The 20,405-nt window shown below is 44.3% G+C and overlaps 3 protein-coding genes across 5 annotated transcripts; 2 read left to right on the top strand and 1 right to left on the bottom strand.

Annotated features, from left to right (window-relative positions):
- Positions 1-5,390: 5,390 nt before the first annotated feature.
- On the top strand, positions 5,391-5,978 carry LOC125515536. The gene has a single exon (XM_048681034.1). It carries the CDS (start codon positions 5,391-5,393, stop codon positions 5,976-5,978), a length of 588 nt encoding a protein of 195 aa, XP_048536991.1.
- Positions 5,979-15,847: 9,869 nt separating this feature from the next.
- LOC125515661 lies at positions 15,848-17,730 on the top strand. Of its 3 annotated transcripts, XM_048681177.1 has the most exons (4): positions 15,853-16,028; positions 16,065-16,135; positions 16,758-17,096; positions 17,168-17,730. In XM_048681177.1, the coding sequence occupies exons 3-4, from the start codon at positions 16,824-16,826 to the stop codon at positions 17,579-17,581; spliced, it is 687 nt and encodes a 228-aa protein (XP_048537134.1). In that variant the 5' UTR covers positions 15,853-16,028; positions 16,065-16,135; positions 16,758-16,823; the 3' UTR covers positions 17,582-17,730. The 3 variants fall into 3 exon arrangements, with proteins under 3 accessions (XP_048537133.1, XP_048537134.1, XP_048537135.1); XM_048681176.1 differs by having other exon boundaries at positions 15,848-16,135; XM_048681178.1 differs by lacking the exons at positions 15,853-16,028; positions 16,065-16,135 and adding an exon at positions 16,635-16,659.
- Positions 17,731-18,456: 726 nt separating this feature from the next.
- LOC125515660 (pentatricopeptide repeat-containing protein At1g61870, mitochondrial-like) lies at positions 18,457-20,049 on the bottom strand. Its single transcript, XM_048681175.1, has one exon. It carries the CDS (start codon positions 20,004-20,006, stop codon positions 18,735-18,737), a length of 1,272 nt encoding a protein of 423 aa, XP_048537132.1. The 5' UTR covers positions 20,007-20,049; the 3' UTR covers positions 18,457-18,734.
- Positions 20,050-20,405: the final 356 nt, after the last annotated feature.

The following is a 20,405-nucleotide window of genomic DNA, read 5'->3' as shown; positions in this document are numbered from 1 at the left end:
AAGAAAAGAATAACTCATTGAGTACTAGCTGTTACTACGTTTTTTGGTTAGTTTCCTTTTTTATCTTGTGGGCATCTTATTAGTTTCCTTGGTTATGTAATAGTAAATTCATACGTGCAATGCACACTGCTATTAGGGCGCAAATTAATTGCACGTAGATGTTATGTAAGATATAAATTACGTCTTAATTATGTGAGTAGCACAAACATTTATTTGTTTTCTTAAAAGAAATAGACTTTGATATCTGTTATAATATTAATTGCACGCTAAACTTCTTGAGCGCTCAGCATTGGAGTAATATAGGTCATTGGATTGACATGATTTGATGGTTAAGATTAATTGAATTTGCCCTCTTTGGGTCTTTTTGTATTGGTATAGATATAGATGTATGATATGGTTTTGTTTTCTTCGTCGGCTATTGAAATAAAACGAACTAATTATATGTTTATATTTTTTTCATAAAGGACATTTTAACTCAGTCCTACATTAAGTGAATATCCAGATTCAACATAACAAGATGCATAGCTAACACGTTTAAAAATGAAAAATAGAAAGCATTGACTTACAGGGAAAAAAACTAAGATGGAGGAGATTCTATCCAAAGAGTTGAAGACTACTCCGCCATCCATGGTTGGAGAAAATTTCCCTAGCCGTAAGCTCGTGGTTGAAGCATTAGCACATGATAGACCAAGCATGGAGCCGGTGTGTACATACATGAATACCCAGCACATCAGTTGAAACACACTTTTTTGTTGAAAGCAACGTCACAGTCACTCCTACAAAGCCACATGGCCCAACATAGGATTGCCGCCAACGCGAGAATATGTGAATGGAAATATTTATCAAGACACCTCAACCAGTTGCCAAACATATTACGAACGCTCCAGGGTAGGTAGAAGCTTCAAGCTATCTGGACTATATAAGGATGACTTACAGTGTCATTAGAATATATAATAACCAACAAGCAAAAGGAAGTCTCAATGCCATCTCTTAAATTTATAACCTTACACCATTGATAATTTCTCTGAAGGAGAGGGTAGAACATCTTGCAGCCACTGCACCATACTATAACTTCTCAAAATCACGATATAACCTAAGGATGAAAAGATAAAAGAGAATAAAGAACGATTTAAAAGATAATGCGGTTCCTCCCCCAAGCTTGGAACAAACCCGGGAGGGTGCCTTTACCCATCTAATTATGCTTGGTCTTTACCCATATAATTATAAATAGTTTTTTAGCTTAAAATATAATTATAAATAGTTGACGAAGGAAGCGAGAATATCTTGACAGAGACGAGTAGGTGTAGCATGCACAAGGTTAGAACATCTACAACCAGACACGGCTCCGGCTGCACACCCGCCCGCAGCACGCGGGCTCCGGCTATGCACGCCCGCATCCGCGTCCAGTGCGCACGGCAGCCAGCACGGCCACACGCCTGCACGCGCGCTCAGTGCGCATGCCGGCGAGCGCGCCCGCGACTCCCGTGAGGCTACGACCAGCACGCCGGCGAGCCACACGGCTGCTGCTGCGGCAAGCTAGTGACGCATGGGGTAGCCGACCTCCTCCGCCCACGCCGGTGCATTCTTCCCGCGATGCAGAGATGAGGAAGAAAGAGGTTGCAGGTGGGGCCGCTGTGACCTGGAGTGGGGTGCCCGGGCGTGTGTGGACGCCCTCATACTGTCCTCAGATTTGAGATGGATTTGAGATGTGTCTGTCAGTTCAGACGTTTAGGGAGGAAATGAAGGGTAGTTGGATCACCATTTTCTGGTTGGACATTGACCAGGCAGACGTTCAGGCGTTCGAAGAGGATATAGGGGTCCAGGTGTAGATGCTCTTAGGATTAGGAGGTTGTACAGTTATCGACCCCACAAGTATAGGATGCTTGTCCGAAGGTTTCAACATGTAAATATTTAGGTTGGGGAAGTGGAACTTCTTCATCTTGTTCTTCGTCTGCTACTGCTTCCACATGTTCTCTCGGGTTGGCGGTGATCTCGTCATCTGTCGTTCACCCGTGGGCTTCATGATAAAGGTTACCCTCATCATCCGACACAGTGATCCTACTATGTACTCTGAAATGATCTGTGATGAAGTTCCTCCATAACTCTCCATACTTCTCCTTGAGATAAGTTTGCCATGTTTGACATGCTTGTCGTGCAACATAATTCATGTTACATGATCCATGAAATGAAGACATGCTCTAGAAACTAGAAATTCGTGGCAGAAACAACTCAAAATGAAAACAAGACGAAAAGTATCAAACACAGATCAGAAAAATCCGTGAAATTTATATATATGTATAAAAAATCATGCATGAGAAGACACCGGGTGTAAGGCGGAGCCGAGGCGACATCCGAGGTTGTCTTCTAGGAGGGCGGCTGCATAGGACACCCACGTGGGGTCCACTGGAACATCCTCGGTTGCCTGATATTTTTTATTTGACTAAACTTCCGAATACGATTTTTATGAATTTTCCAGAGATCGTTTCCATACCTGATCACATACTTATTATTTTTCAGGGTTCTGGAGCGTTCTAGAACTTATTTCAATGAAGTCTTCTAGAGTAATTACCTGTATAACATCACTACATCAGTTTCTGCCTCGAGAGGGTAACCGACAGTATAATGCCTAAGTATTTTCCCATTCACTACTATCGGCTTGCCCCCTTGGCATTGTTGTCCTTAATTCCCCAAAACCAATAAACTTCCTCGATGGTGAATGATCCTTCTCATTTGAAGACAAGATTACCTGAAAAATATCTAAAACAAGACTTGTACAAGAGAACTTCATCGCTTATTTTAAATTCATATTTCTCTATTCTCCTATCATATGCCACATTTTAATTTTTTGCTTTATCGTATTCGCATTTTCATAAGCTTCATTCCTCCACTCAAACACTTATATCCACCATAAACCATCTTACATAGTGATATTCTCATAGTATTTTTATTAGCACCTCTATAAGCCCATAGTGCATCATTCAGTTTTTAGACCAATATGTCCTCGATCTATTGATAGTATTTTGAAAATTAATTTGATCTCTCTATTAGTTAATTGAACCCGTCGATTGGACTGATTATGATATGGTAACGCTATTGTGTGATCTACGTCATACCCAGAATAAAATCTGAACAACAATTAGTCATGAGATATCTAGGGACCCCAAACCTTGAAAAGATAACTTCTTTAAGATTTAAATAGATATCTTATGATAAACACTTTCAGTTGAAATAATTTCTATCTATTTAGTGACATAATCAACAATAACTAAAATAGAAATGTTACCATGTGAAGTTGGAAAATATCCATATAGTCAAAACCTCATGTCCAAACAAGAGAATAATTCATAGATATTTCTTGGTGTGTACTAATATTACCAATTTTTGACATTCATCACCAGACAATATAAACTTACGTCATCCTTGGAAAGAGTAGGCCACTAAAACTAAGTTGTAATACCTTATGTGCAGTTCTGTCTCTAGCATGGTGTCATCCGTGTGGACTGGAGTGACACTTCCCCAAGATACGATACTCCATATCCGATGATATGTTTCAGTGACGTATGTGTCATGCAAGCTCTTGCCTATGCCGGTTAACATGATGAAAACATCCCACATATATCATGTTAAAAAATATAATACCCATATCTCCTTGTCCTAAACTATATCACATGGTAACTTGAAAATAATAATGTCTTTATGACCTTTTCAACAGACACACAAATCACCTACTATAGGTAGCTCTAGAGGACTAGTATGGTCAAGCATCCTTAAAGATACTAAGCTCCCTGGAATTAAAGCGTTCTCTTGCGTCGGGGCTGTAGTGGGCGCATGGACCCCGCTGATCAGTAGTAAGAGGTCATGAACACGTCGTGGAGTACTATTGTGGCTTTACATGTAGTGTAGTAATCAATACAATGTCAGCACATGAAACCAACCAGCTAGAGACGTGACCGACTACAGTATTGTGTGCGTCTGCTTTACCTTTAAAAGAAATTGAATGAGATCGGGCATAATTTGTTAGGGCATTGTCAAGGGGCGTTCCTATATCCACGTCATATGTCCCTTTCGATATCAGATCACATTTAAGAAAAACACAACGCGTCTTCTCAAACTTTTATGTTTGTCCACACTTTTAAAATCTATGAATTGTTTTTGTGTCATGATATTTCCAACGTTCATAAGTAGGATGTTTTTTTTAATTTAACCTCCCTCTATTTATTCATAAAAGGCAGGAATCTCTGCCAAAACAGTTTGCAGGATACATTCAGGAGGCACATGCAGCCACAACTTACATAGATTATTAGTAACCCCTACTTTCGCTAACGTATGAGCTGCACCATTTGCCGAACGTCGAGCCCAGCTTACCTTCCACTCTTCACGCGACTCCAGCAACTGTTTTACTTCCTCAATCGTAGGCCCCAGCACCGAGAGGTCACCTTGCTCTGCAGCTTACTGGCATTCTCCTTGCTGTCCATTTTGATGTGCAGCTTTCAAATTCACGAATATTGTTTGAAATGTGCCAACTTTCAAATTCATGAATATTATTTGAAATCATGAACATATATAAAAAAATCATGGTTTTAAAATTTGCAACATTTTTTAAATCCAAGATTAAAAAATTGAACATCTTTTTATTTAACAAACATTTTCAAATAAAACAATATGATAGCCAGTATTGTCTAAGTTAATAGTGGAGCGAGCAGGAAAAAAAAGTTAAGCGAGGGGAGCATGGAGCCAAGTTGAATGAGCGAGACTTATATTGAACGGCCCACGCGAATGTTATAGCAGCAATTTCATGGTTTCAACGTGAAATAAGAACTCCCAAGGGAAACACACAACCACCACTAGCTGAAACCAATGTCGAAACCTACAAGGACAACACGATATACGATGGAAAGAAACACCACAAGAACATAACTAAAACCTAAGGCAACATAGGTAAAACCAAAATGAAATAACCAACTGCAATAACATGTTAAAGAAAAAGAGTTAATACCACGAGTGAAAAATGGCGCGGTGAAGCGCGTGTTAGCATCTAGTATGCTTGATCACTCAAAGGCTAGGATTAAAAGTTCCTCTTGCCTCTTGAAAGAGCTCGACCATCCGTGGGTTACCACGTGTCGTAACATTCGCAACATGCATGCATCTGTGGCTCGGTGGCCTCACCTCCACAGATTAACCTGGCCACCGCCTCTCATACCCCTATTTTATGATCTCTGGCTATCCTCAAAGACACACTCCTTCACCTCCGGCTATCCGTCAGTTCAGTGTGATGTACCTGCGGTCGGCATGTATATCTATCTATATATAGCATGGCATGCATGTGCTTATATATATGGACTGCCGCATAGGACAACTAACTAAGACGCTAACAGTTAATCCAGCTTGCCATGGCGAGGCTGTTCACCATCATCTCCTCCTTCACCGTCCTCCTCCTCCTTAGTGATGTGGGGATGGCGGTGGAGACCGCCCCCAAAGTGGCCGGCGGCGACGCCAACGTCAAAAGGTTGTGCACCGACACGCCCTACCCGGACCTCTGCGCCGACATGATCGCACGCTACGACGAGTGCAAAGGCGCCGACGACAAGAAGCTGGTGGGGATGGCGGCGCTCACCACCGCCACCCTCCTTCTTAAAGCGTCCGGGGACGCGAGCCCGGGCCTTCAGAAGCAGCGCTACCCAGACCTGACCAAGGCCGACGAGGTCTGCTTTGAAACCTGCTACAAGGAGCTGACCAATGGCGGCGAAAAACTCGACAATTTGTGCACGAGCAAAGAGGGCTCGGACGACATCGGCATGGCCCAGCTCCCCGAAATCCGCAGCTTCATCAAGGAGAACAACGGGGCGCATGCCCAGTGGAATTGCGATAGGTGTCGCCCTGCGAATGACAAGAAGACACCCGACGATGTCTCCAAGAAGAACGATGCCGAGAAGGCCATGGCTGTCCTGGAGGTGCTCGTCAACAAAGTGACCAAATAAAGAAAAACAAACCCTCATTGCATACTACTAGCTCTTGTTAAAGTTGTTTGATTTTTAGTTTCCTTGAGTATATATGTACGGTCATGGTTTTGTTTTCTGGTTGACTTTGGTAATTAAACAAATTAACTACTACTCCAGTACTCATATGTTTATACTTAGTACCCATTCTTATCACTTACCCTGTGATTGTGATCAGTGGCTGAGCTAGATGCAGACTACGCCTGGGGCTGTGCTATGCTGAGTGATAAACTTCTATGATCTTCTATGATTTTCTATGCTTTGCATGAAAAAATTACAAAGAAAGTTGTTTCTAGGCCTGGGGCTATAGCCCTAGCTGCCCCAGGCCTGTCTTCGCCACTGATTGTGATCGACCTCTGTGATGATCCATGCTTCCTCTGCCGATTTCATTCACCTCTTACCAACACATATGGTTCTTTTGGTTTTGAGCTTTTTTGTTTTTAAATATATGGTTCTTTTGTTGTTGTTGCTGCGGGTATACCTATGATTCAACCAAACACGCTACGTAATAACTCATTTGTGGCACGTGCGTACGGCCGAAGAAATATGTAAAGGAAGGGAAAAAAAACTGTTCACTTTAGGAACAAAATACAATTTGATAATAAACAACTAAGTAAATGGGTGAACCAATAAACTAATTGTCGTGCTGAGAAAGGATTGCAAAGAGAAAACCATCCAACGATGAATCTAGCATTTGGAAACCTACGACAGCCTTGGATTCCCCAGCTATTTTCTGTCTAATGTTTATTTTCCAACTAGTTTTACATGCATGGACTGATTTTCAACAAGTTTCCATTTGTCAAAGGTTCGGTCCATACTTGCGCCACATGTTCAAGGCTGGTGCTTAAAACAAATTAGAGGAAGAAGACAAAAACTAGTGCCACTCACTCTCTTCTAGCTTATAAGGGCCGAGCGTATCCTAGGTCATTAATTTGATCAATGAAATTTGAGTTATAGGCTACATGAAAATATACCGTTGAGTATGTATTTGAAAGAATTTTCCAAATTGCTTAGTTTCTAAAGCTGTGTCAGAGAAAGGGCGATTATTATTTTCCTTGATTATGTATGTACGGTCATCTGCTTCGGTATAGCCCTCTTAATTGAATCAACTGTGGAGATTTAAAACATACCACTGTGTAGGCACTAGGCGGCGACGTGGTCACGGTACCAGGACTCGCGGTAGTATTCGGATTGCGACGCCTTGATGGTGCACCCCTTATTCGCCAAGCGCTCCATATCGGAGCCATGTGCTTATGGTATCGGATCTCAAGGCGATACTCGGCATGTGACTCCTCGGCGGTGGACCGCCCATCCGCAATGCTCTCCATGCGGGCGAGGTGCTCGCGGTATGGAGCTCACGGCGGTAGTCCTATCGCGACTCCTCGATAGTGCGCTCATATGCCTCCACCCTACCCCCTCCCCTCGAGGTGAACCCCATCCTCCTTCATCTTGAATCTAGATCATCGAGCTCGTGCGGTTGGAGCTCTTGGTTCTTAGTCGCCTCGTCGTCTGTAAGCATCTCCGCCTCTGCCTATGCCAACTCCTCTGAGTTATTTGTGTAGATGGATCTCGCAGCAGAGCTCCCGGATGATAATGAGGCGGCGTAGCGAGGTGGTGCCTCCACAGCAGTAGGCACCGTCACACGGCTCATAACCAAGGCCGTCGGGGGAGGGTTGTTCAAGATCCTAATTGGATAACAACATCAGCAATGGAGGTGAAAATGGACGACATTGGTAGTTTGGAGAGGAAATTTCACTCATGTGAGAAGTAGTCTGTTGGCACTGGGATTGAGAATAGGAGCAAAAAAGGAATTTCCTGCATATTATTAGAGGGGGAGGGGGCCAAAGTACCCTTCTGAGCTCCACTGAACAGTAAAATCGATTATTTTTCTTGTAAAAAAATCAAAAAATTGAGGCTCATGGCAGGTATCATTGTTTTCTGACCTTCACAGATGATTTGAGCAGATATGTGTATATCTACTTGATGCAACACAAGTCTGAAACACTTGAAAAGTTCAAAAAATTTCAGAGTGAAGTAGAGAATCATCGTAATAAGAAAATAAAGTTTCTACGATCTGATCGCAGAGGCAAATATTTGAATTACGAGTTTGGCCTTCAATTAAAATAATGTGGAATAGTTTCACAAACTCATGCCACCTGGAACACCATAGTATAATGGTGTGTCCGAACGTCATAACTGTACTTTATTCGATGTCTCTTACCGTTTTACCACTATCATTTTGGGGTTATGCATTAGAGACAGCTACATTCACGTTAAATAGGGCACCGTCTAAATCCGTTGAGACGACACCGTATGAACTATGGTTTGGCAAGAAACCTAAGCTGTAATTTCTTAAAGTTTGAGGTTGCAATGCTTATGTGAAAAAGTTTCAACCTAATAAGCTCAAACCCAAATCGGAGAAGTGCGTCTTCATAGAATACCCAAAATAAAATGTTGGGTACACCTTCTATCACAGATCCGAAGGCAAGATCTTTGTTGCTAAGAATGGATCCTTTCTAGAGAAGGAGTTTCTCTCGAAAGAAGTGAGTGGGAGGAAAGTAGAACTTGATGAGGTAATTGTACCTTCTCCCGAATTGGAAAATAGTTCATCACAGAAATCAGTTCCAGTGATGCCTACACCAATTAGTGAGGAAGCTAATGATGATGATCATGAAACTTCAGATCAAGTTACTACCGAACATCGTAGGTCAACCAGAGTACGGTCCGCATCAGAGTGGTACGGTAATCCTGTTCTGGAGGTCATGTTACTTGACCATGACGAACCTACGAACTATGAGGAAGCGATGATGAGCCCAGATTCCGCGAAATGGCTTGGGGCCATGAAATCTAAGATGGGATCCATGTATGAGAACAAAGTGTGGACTTTGGTTGACTTTCCCGATGATTGGCAAGCCATAGAAAATAAATGGATCTTCAAGAGGAAGATGTACGCTGATAGTAGTGTTACTATCTACAAATGTAGACTTGTCGAAAAAGGTTTTTGACAAGTTCAAGGTGTTGACTACAATGAGATTTTCTCACTTGTACCGATGCTTAAAAGTCTGTCTGAATCATGTTAGCAATTGCCACATTTTATGAAATTTGGAAAATGGATGTCAAACCTGCATTCCTTAAATGGATTTCTTCAAGAAGAGTTGTATATGATGCAACCAGAAGGTTTTGTCGATCCTAAAGGTGCTAACAACATGTGCAAAGCTCCAGCAATCCATCTATGAATTGGTGCAAGCATCTCGGAGTTGGAATATACGCTTTGATGAGTTGATCAAAGCATATAGTTTTATACAGACTTGCGGTGAAGCTTATATTTACAAGAAAGTGAGTGGGGGCACTACAGCCTTTCTGATAAGTATATGTGAATGACATATTGTTGATCGGAAATGATGTAGAATTTTTTGGAAAGCATAAAGGAGTGTTTGAAAGGAGTTTTTCAAAGAAAGACCTCAGTGAAGCTGCTTACATATTGGGCATCAAGATCTATAGAGATAGATCAAGACGCTTGATAAGTTTTTTCAATTAGTACATACCTTGACAAGTTTTTGAAGTAGTTCAAAATAGAACAGTCAAAGAAGGAGTTCTTGCCTGTGTTGCAAGGTGTGAAGTTGAGTAAGACTCAAAGCCCGACCGCGACAGAAGATATGGAGAGAATGAAAGTCATTCCCTATGCCTCAGCCATAAGTTCTATAAAGTATGCCATGTTGTGTAACAGATCTATTGTATACCCTACACTGAGTTTGACAAGGGAGTACAATAGTGATCTAGGAGTAGATCACTGGACATCAGTCACAATTATCCTTAGTGGAATAAGGATATGTTTCTCGATTATGGAGGTGACAAAAGGTTCGTTGTAAAGGGTTACGTCGATGCAAGTTTGACACTAATCTAGATAACTCTAAGTCTCAATCTGGATATATACTGAAAGTGGGAGCAATTAGGTAGAGCAGCTCCATGCAGAGCATTGTTGACATAGAAATTTGCAAAATACATACGGATCTGAATATGGCAGACCCGTTGACTAAACTTCTCTCACAAGCAAAACATGATCACACCTTAGTACTCGTTGGGTGTTAATCACATGGCGATGTGAACTAAGATTACTAACTCTAGTAAACCCTTTGAGTGTTGGTCACATGGCGATGTGAATTATGGGTGTTAATCACATGATGATGTGAACTATTGGTGTTAAATCACATGACGATGTGAATTAGATTATTGACTCTAGTACAAGTGGGAGACTGAAGGAAATATGCCCTAAAGGCAATAATAAAGTTATTATTTATTTCCTTATTTCATGATAAATGTTTATTATTCATGCTAGAATTGTATTAACCGGAAACTTAGTACATGTGTGAATACATAGACAAAACAAAGTGTCCCTGGTATGCCTCTACTTGACTAGCTCGTTTATCAAAGATGGTTATGTTTCTTAACCATAGACATGTGTTGTCATTTCATGAACGGGATCACATCATTAGGAGAATGATGTGATGGATAAGACCCATTCGTTAGCTTAGCATTATGATCGTTACAGTTTCATTGCTACTGCTTTCTTCATGACTTATACATGTTCCTCAGACTATGAGATTATGCAACTCCTGAATACCGGAGGAACACCTTGTGTGCTATCAAACGTTAAAACGTAACTGTGTGATTATAAAGATGCTCTACAGGTGTCTCCGATGGTGTTTGTTGAGTTGGCATAGATCGAGATTAGGATTTGTCACTCCGTGTATCGGAGAGGTATCTGTGGGCCCTCTCGGTAATGCACATCACTATAAGCCTTGCAAGCATTGTGACTCATGAGTTAGTTGCGGGATGATGCATTACAGAACAAGTAAAGAGACTTGCAGGTAATGAGATTGAACTAGGTATGAGGATACCGACGATCGAATCTCGGGCAAGTAACATACCGATGACAAAGGGAACAACGCATGTTGTTATGCAGTTTGACCGATAAAGATCTTCGTAGAATATGTAGGAGCCAATATGAGCATCCAGGTTCCGCTATTGGTTATTGACCGGAGATGTGTCTCGGTCATGTCTACACAGTTCTCGAACCCGTAGGGTCCGCACGCTTAATGTTCTGTGAGGATTTGTATTATGAGTTATGTGATTTGATGAACGAAGTCTGTTCGGAGTCCCGGATGAGATCGGGGACATGACCAGAAGTCTCGAAATGGTCGAGACGTAAAGATCGATATATTGGAAGGCTATATTCGGACATCGGAAAGGTTACGAGTGATTCAGCTATTTTTTGGAGTACCGAAGAGTTACGGGAATTCGTATTGGGCCTTAATGGGCCATACAGGAAAGGAGAGAAAGGCCTCAAGGGTGGCCGCGCCCCTTCCCCATGGACTGGTCCGAACTGGACTAGGGAAAGGGGGCGCCCCCTTTGATACGTCCATTTTGCATCATGCTTTTATATCGATATTTATTGCATTGTGGGCTGTTATTACACATTACGTCACAATACTTATGCCTATTCTCTCTTATTTTACAAGGTTTACATAAAAAGGGAGAATGCCGACAGCTGGGATTCTGGGTTGGAAAAGGAGCAAATATTAAAGACCTATTCTGCACAGCTCCAAAAGTCCTGAAACTTTACGGAAGACGTTTTCAGAATATATAAAAAATACTGAGCGCAAGAAGTTCAACAGGAGGGCCACACCCTGCCCATGAGGGTGGGGGGCGCGCCCCCTACTTCATGGGCCCCTTGGTGGCCCTCCGATGGCCATCTTCTGCTATATGGAGTCTTTCGATGAGGAAAAAAATCATAAGCCATCTTTCCGGATGAGACTCCGCCGCCACGAGGCGGAACCTTGGCGGAACCAATCTAGGGCTCCGGCGGAGCTGTTCTGTCGGGGAAACTTCCCTCCGGGAGGGGGAAATCATCGCCATCGTCATCACCAACGCTCCTCTCATCGGAAGAGGGCAATCTCCATCAACATCTTCACCAACACCATCTCCTCTCAAAACCCTAGTTCATCTCTTGTATCCAATTCTTGTCTCTAAGCCCGGGATTGGTACCTGTGGGTTGCTAGTAGTGTTAATTACTCCTTGTAGTTGATGCTAGTTGATTTATTTGGTGGAAGATCATATGTTCAGATCCTATATGCACATTAATACCCCTCTGATTATGAACATGAATATGCTTTGTGAGTAGTTACGTTTGTTCCTGAGGACATGGGAGAAGTCTTGCTATTAGTAGTCATGTGAATTTGGTATTCGTTCGATATTTTGATGAGATGTATGTTGTCTCTCCTCTAGTGGTGTTATGTGAACGTTGACTACATGACACTTCACCATTATTTGAGCCTAGAGGAAGGCATTGGGAAGTAATAAGTAGATGATGGGTTGCTAGAGTGACAGAAGCTTAAACCCTAGTTTATGCGTTGCTTCGTAAGGGGCTGATTTGGATCCATATGTTTCATGCTATGGTTAGGTTTACCTTAATACTTTTGTTGTAGTTGCGGATGCTTGGAATAGAGGTTAATCATAAATGGGATGCTTGTCCAAGTAAGGGCAGCACCCAAGCACCGGTCCACCCACATACCAAATTATGAAAGTACCGAACGCGAATCATATGAACGTGATGAAATCTAGCTTGACGATATTCCCAAGTGTCCTCGGGAGCGCTTTACATCATATAAGAGTTTGTAGAGGCTTGTCCTTTGCTACAAAAAGGATTGGGCCACCTTGCTGCACTTTATTTACTTTTGTTACTTGTTACTCGTTACAAATTATCCTATCACAAAACTATCCGTTACCTATTATTTCAGTTCTTGCAGAGAATTCCTTGCTGAAAACCGCTTATCATTTCCTTCTGCTCCTCGTTGGGTTCGACACTCTTACTTATCGAAAGGATTACGATAGATCCCCTACACTTGTGGGTCATCACCCTTCCTTCCTTCTCCTTCTCCCTTCCCTTTTTCCTATTCCATGTGGGAGGTGGAATCCTACTAGGACTAGGGAGTTCTAATAGGACTCCACACGTTGGGCGCGTCCTATAAGGGTCGGCCTCCTCCTCCCTTCATCCTTTATATGTGTGGTCAGGGGCACCCCATAGACACATAAGTTGATCATTGATCTCTTAGCCGTGTGTGGTGCCCCCCTACACCATAATCCACCTTGGTCATATCGTCGTAATGCTTAGGCGAAACCCTGCGTCGGTAGCTTTATCATCACCGTCATCATGCCGTCGTGCTGACGAAACTCTCCCTCGAAGCTCTACTGGATCGTGAGTTCGTGGGACGTCACCGAGCTGAACATGTGCAGATCGCGGAGGTGCCGTACGTTTGGTACTAGGATCGGTCGATCGTGAAGACGTACGACTACATCAACCGCGTTGTCATAACGCTTCCGTTTACGGTCTACGAGGGTACGTAGACAACACTCTCCCCTCTCGTTGCTATGCATCACCATGATCTTGCGTGTGCGTAGGAATTTTTTTGAAATTACTACGTTCCCAACAGGGGGATGCTTTTAAGGAGTTGATATATCCCGCTTGATGTTTGACTGAAGCTAGCGTTGCCCAAATTTAAATTACTTCAAATTTTAAAAACAGCAAATTTGAAAAATGTTAACACTTTGTAAAAAATGCGTATATTTTCTAAAATGTTGATAGAATTACTACTTGTGACATGTAATAAAAAATGTTCGCAATATTCAAAAAATGTACATGAAATTTTTAAAAATATTTATACTCCTACAATGTAAAAAAATACTGACAATATACCATAAATTTAACAAAATGTTCATGCATTTCACAAAATATATTCGTGACACTGAAAATATATTTCTACAATTAAAAAAAAATCAAGTAGCTAAAAAATATATCTTTCATAAACATGCATTTGAAAAAATGTTAATCATATATCTGAAAATTGTTGACATGTAAAAAAAATGTATACGAAAAATGTATAATGTGTGTGAAGAAAAAGGTAGAGATCAAAATATATCTTTGAAAAAGCAATCTGTATAAAAATAATGTTTGGTCTATGACAAAAGGGTACAATGTGTGTGAAAAAATTAGATATGTGTTGAAAAAAATAGAAAGAAAAAAGGAAACAGAAATAAAAAAACTTAAGGAACCCAGTAAGAAACCAGGAAACCCGAAACACAAAAGAAAATAATGAGAAATTAAAAAAATGGAAAACTGCTAAAGAAACACAGAAAACTAAAAAAACAAAAAATACGATGAAACCCAGCACGGAAACATAGGAAAAGAAAAGACAAAATATGCCACTTAAATACTGCTCCCGGAGGAACTCATATTGAGTCGGCCAGTTGCACCTCGACATACTGCTCCCAGAAGGTAACGTCATAATAGGAGCTTATTTTATCTTTTTTGCCACAAGTTCCTCGAATTTCATTTAGCCATGACATTGCGCACCCACCACATGCACTGAATTATCTTGCATCCAATTTTTTTTTCAGATTTTTTTGATTTTACTGTTTACCGTGTGCAGATGAGCCCACGCGCCAAACTGAATATTCGCAAACCATGTCCATACAGACTACAGAGAGAATAAGACAGGAGTGGAAGCCCTACAAAATGCTCCCATTTGAGTTGTTGCTTGTACAGACTTGTAACCAAGATTCCTTGGATTTTCATCAGATCGATTTCAACACACAATTAAGTTCAGATTCAAAGCCCAATAATATCACACCGATAATGAGGAAGATCTAATTCAGGGTCTGGGCGGTGCATGCCAGTACTACTACTAGTAACTACCACAATTATACTTCCTCCGTCCGGAATAAGTTTTTTCAGGAGAAAAAGCATTTCATTAATTAATCATGGTTTTACGATCCTCTGAAATAAAAATGCTAATCTCCTCGGGTGCTTTTATTAACCAACACACAGTGCGTTGTTGTCCACGGCTGATCCGTCTGGAATAAGTTGACGATCAAACGGATGTATCTAGATGAATTTCAGTTCTAGACACGCCCGTTTGAGTTTCAGCTAAATTTGGACGGGGGAGGGAGTATTTCTCACCCCAAAAAAGATACTACTACCACAATTATGTGTAGAGTGCGTGCGTACAAAGAAAAAGTGAAAAGTCATAGAGAGAAAACTATAGTGCTAGAGATATTAATCCCGGATTTGTTCTAACAGATGTATGTTGGTGCTAGACACACCCGTTTGAGCTTCGGCTAATTTCGGACGACGGAGGGAGCATTTTTCACCCCAAAATAAGCTACTCTCAAGGGCACTATCAAAATTACAATTTGCAACTATACAAGGCCACTAACATTAACCGAGGCAAAATTGATGGTGTTTGACTTGTACTAGCACCCAAGGACATTAATATCCGTTGCATGCATGCGGGAGTGAGAAGGTTGGCTTGCATTCCCAACATTAATAAACCGACGAGGAGTAAGAGGGTTGGCTTGTTGTGTGTGGAAGAAAAAACCACATTAATTAACACGACAAATAAGGTGACAAGCTAGCTTGCAACACTGACTTAAACATACATTGATTTTTACCTTGGTACCTGTAATATGGGTTTGTGGACTTGTATACAAAAATGAAGGGAGTACTACCACAACTCTATGTACAGTACATGCGTATAAAGAAAAAGTGAAAAGTCATAGAGAGAAAAATAAATATAGTGCTAGAGATACTAATCCGGCCCGGTAAAACGAACCCGTGAAAACAATGAGGAGATCATTTGGTAGCAGATGAGCAAGTAAGTGAATACCCTACATAGTGTGGGAATTGACCAAGAAACTCCCTCATGGGCATGATCTTCTATTTTTTTTCTGAGAGAAAGAGGGAGGAAAAGAAAGAAAGAAAGAAAGAGAATGTGGGTGGTGAGCGTCCCCGGTGCGTCTGCCACCACGCATCCATCCATCCTTGAGTTTGGTCCGGTCACTGGTGTGGCTGTGGCTGTGGCGTCACGCAAGCCTACCAAAAAGCAAGCAGAGCTTGGGGATTTCCTCCTCTTCCTCTTCTCCCTCTGCTGAACCTTCCTTCCTTCCTTGTCGCCCTCTGCATCCTCTCAGCATCTGTCTTCTTCTTCTTCTTCTTCTTCTTCTTCTTCTTCTTCTTCTTCTTCTTCTTCTTCTTCTTCTTCTTCCCTGCGAGCACGGGGATCTGATCTGAAAAGGCTTCCGAGGTAAGTAAAAACTACCTGGCTGCCTGATTAATTACTCCGCTCAGCTCTCCTGGGTAAACTTGGTTTCTAGTTAATTATTTTGTTGTTGTCAATTATTCCTTTAGATAATTGACTATATCTGCATCAGCTTGCATGCTGATTCAGGTTTGTTTAATTCCTCCATTTGCTCAGTGTGGTTGCGTGGAGGATCTCCATCCATGCATTCATTCATAGGATATTTGTTCTATACTATTGCAAAAGTACCATATATACCGAGAGTGTTCAGCAGTGTGTTTGGGGAAACAAAACAAAAATCCTTCTCACCTACTGATGAAAATATGCAGGTCTGTGGTGTGGGGAAGAAGAGTAAAAAATTAAAGGAAAAGATGAAAAAAAGGAAGAATTGAACTCGGGACCTCTCGCACCCTAAGCGAGAATCATACCACTAGACCAAATGCCCTTTCTTGTGTTCCATTCTTTTCAAAGCCTATTTGTCATGAGGTCTCCGAATCAGTATTACTTAGACTTTCAGGAAAATAGGAGTGGTAGGTTCGGCCAGCGTTACGGAGTCCTCTGTTTTTCTTCTTCTTTTTTTTGTGCTTCGTCCCGACAGACAAATAATTCTTCATTCGTCTTCTTCCAGGCTGCTCATACAAGTCAAGTGGATCCATCTTGGGACCTGTCGCGTCGTGGTGATCGGCCGACCTCCATGATGAATGTGCTCTCCAGCGGCCACCCGCAGAGCCTGCGCATCCATCGCCACCACCACCACCACGACGTGTCATCATGTCCACGCCGGAGCGGCTCAGGCCATGTCGCAGTTAACCCTCATCCTAGCATGACCAGGAGGCTTTCTTCTAGCTCCTTCCGCCGAGGCGCCGTCAGGGCCGTCGCCGACGACGGCGGCGAATCCAGCAGCGGCAAAGACGACGACGGCGACGACGACGACCAAGAGAAGAAGCGAAGAAAAGACGACGAGGAGGTACACTAATCTCTTGTTCACGTCGATCGAGTGCTGACGAACAGGGGAGCTGACTGACTGGTCGATTGCAGGGGACGTCGTCGGCGTCGTCGAGGCGGAACCGGGAGGATCTGGAGCGGCTGGTGGGGGCGCCCGACGACGACGGCTTCAGCGGCCTCGACCTGGCCACGCTCATCCGGAAGCGCTACGGCCGGAGCTACGACGTGACGCTCATCCGGAAGCAGTTCATGGGGCGCAACCTGCTGGCGATGAACGTGATGTGGAAGTACCGGGAGCAGCGGTCCTTCCCGCTGACGGAGGAGGAGTACCTGCTCCGGCTCGACGACGTGGCCAACACGCTCCGCTCCTGGGGCGCCGTCGCCCACGTCCGCAACTCCCTCGAGACCACCAAGGACCGCCCCCGCATCGGCAAGGCCGTCAGCATCTTCATCGACGTCGACTCCGCCGGCGGCGGCAACCGCTCCGACGAATGGATCTACAAGTAGTCAATGCTTCACCAACGCTAGCTGCCAGCGTATGTCGTCTCTGAGATTCAGGTGGAGCCGTCCACGATGCTCATTGCTTCCACACGATTGGATCACATGCTACTTTGTTTATACTCCTACATGAGAAGAAATGTCTTATCTTTAGCTAATACCCAGTTCTGACCTATATACATTTCCCAAAGGATTCAAGCAGACAACTGAAACTGGTTATTCCCACTTACCAGTATCTAATTAACCACAGCAAAATATACTTAGCCAGGGGTACGAAAACAACAGATGATGCAATGATTCCTGCGCAGCACATAATTCACATATACGTACTATAACATAATCCTGAATTCAAGACTACATTGCATACACATGTTCATATAGCCAGTCCGCAACAAAGAACAAGTTAGAGTTGCATCATCCAATGTGATAAACCGGCAACTCAAATTCACATGCCCCCCTACGGCTATGGGAGCACCCAATTAGTCACAATGCAAATACCTTATTATGTGAGGAAAGAACTATCCTATGCACTGAGCCACTGAACCAAAATGTCATATAGTATGTGAGAAAAATACTACTTATCAGGAACAAAGGCAAGTGTTGAATCATAAATATCTGCAATCTCCTTTGCAAAATACCGGGTAAAAGGACTGTTCACCTTCATAAATTCAATACTACTGAAATATGAAAGAGCAGGATTGAGTTTTCCTCTCAGGCAGCCTACATGCTGAATTATGGAATCAAGCAATCTGTTGATTCAATCCTTTAAATGAGCAGTACAAAGGCAACACACATATTGGACTTCTCTCTGTAGTGCTTGGATCGTGAGAGGTCTAGGGGTTCAGAAGGTGCCCACTGCTCCCAAAGTTACACAGAGAACAATATCTAAAGCACCGAGAGGTGAATTGTGATAATAAAGAAGTGGTACAAACTGCATCTGGTAACTGAAGTTTAATAATGCCCACCTACAGGCGAGGAGACAGCAGAGCTCCCAGTAGTTTGAAATGCAAATACCTTATATGAGAAAAGATCTATCTTGTGTCCTGATCCAAAGGAACTGCTAGAGTCACACAAACGTCTAATAGATTTCCAGTGAAACAAGAAAACAATAACTTATCACCCGCTTACAGGCGACAACATACTGTCCCAAGCGGGTGGTGAGTTACGCTTTCATCTCGGCGAGCGCGAGCTGGAAGGCGTCCGCCTCAACCTTCTCCCACTCCTCCTTGGCATCACCCTTGGCGGCCTTCTTCATCGCCATGCCGAGCTCCTTGGCATGCTTCACCTTCCTGCTCTTCACCAACCCTTGGATCAGACCCTTGACAGCCTGGAACGGCGGCGCCCACTTGTTGGCCAGGCACTCCTTGCACAACTCCAGGGCAGGGACAAACGCGTTGTTTTCGACCAGCGCCTCGATCAACATGATATAGGTCTCGAAGTTGGGCGACACACCTTTCCCGTTGAGTCTGGGCACCTCCGGCATCCTATTGAACAACGCCACCGCAGCGCCCACCTCTCCCTCCTTGCATAGCCCGCCGATGACAGTGTTGAAGCACTCCCGGTTAGGCGGGACGCCGTTGGCGCCCATGGCGTCCAGCAGCTCCTCGGCCTCGAAGCTCCTGCCCTTGGCGCAGAGGGCGGACATCCGGAGCTTGTAGGTTGTGACATTGGGCTTGAGCCGCCTCTTGCCGCCAGTGACCTCCTTGAGCAGCAGGTCAAACGCGGCATGGTCACCTGTCTTGAGGTACCCCTTGAGCATCTCGTTGCACGAGACTATGTCTGGCTGCATGCCGGCCTTGTCGGGCATTCCGTCGAACGCCTGGCGGGCGCCGGCGACGTCCCCCGTGGCGACCATGCACTTGAGGAGCACGTTGTGGGACACGACGCCCGGCGTGATGGAGAGCTCGGCTGAGAGGTCGCGGAAGGCCTCGATGGCGCGGGCGGGCTGGCCGGCGTCGTAGTAGGCGGCGAGGAGGGCGGAGAGGGCGCGGTCGGAGGGGGGCACGACGAGGCGGAAGGTGGAGAGGGAGTGGGTGGGCATGCCGGCGGCGGCGTAGAGCGCGATGAGGCGGATGAGGAAGCCCTCGGAGGGGTGCGGCGCCGGGAGGGCGGTGAGGGAGGCGGAGAGCACGGAGGAGACGAGGTCGGGGCGGGCGGCGGCGGTGAGGCGGGAGACGGCGAGGGAGAAGATGGAGCGGTCGCCGAGGAAGGGCGGGTGCGGGATGCCTTTCAGGAAGAGGGCGGCGAGCTCGTCGGGCGGCGTGGCGGCGCTGCGGATGGAGTTCTTGATGCGGACGAGCTCGGCGGGGCAGATGGTGGGGGCGGTGGAGGACTGGGCCTGCGTGGAGAGGAGGCGCACGAGGGCCTGGCGGCGGAGGAGCAGCGCCGGGGCCGGGGCGAGGGCCCGGCGGAGCGCGGCGGCGGCGGCGGCCATCGGGGAAGGGTTTGGGGGTGGGGGAGGGGACGCGAGATCGAGCAGGGCAATGGGTTTAGCTTGGCGAGGGAGGCCACTAGTATAAGAGGAGTGAGCAGGGGAATGATCTCGTCCGTTCACCTTGTGATCCAACGGCTGTCCTGATTTCGACATTTCTTTTCCAATCGAAAAGTCAATCTGCAAAGCTTGCAAAAAAGGATGCGAGCTGAAAGTAGCCGAGGTTTCGCGATTTTTTTTAGCATCAGTATACACCGTAGGCGCCTCGTCATTGACGGGAACGTCTCCTCTCACTGAAAGCGCATTGCCGGAAATTCTGAAATAAATTCAGGAATAATGCGAACATCAGGATTTGAACCCTGGTGGGTTGGAAATATCACTGTCCACCTAACTAACTCAACC

This window comes from Triticum urartu, chromosome 6 (assembly GCF_003073215.2).
Source record: "Triticum urartu cultivar G1812 chromosome 6, Tu2.1, whole genome shotgun sequence".
Lineage (NCBI taxonomy): Eukaryota > Viridiplantae > Streptophyta > Magnoliopsida > Poales > Poaceae > Triticum > Triticum urartu.
The sequence above is the reverse complement of the archived record's forward strand: the minus strand, read 5'-3'. Positions and strand labels throughout refer to the sequence as shown.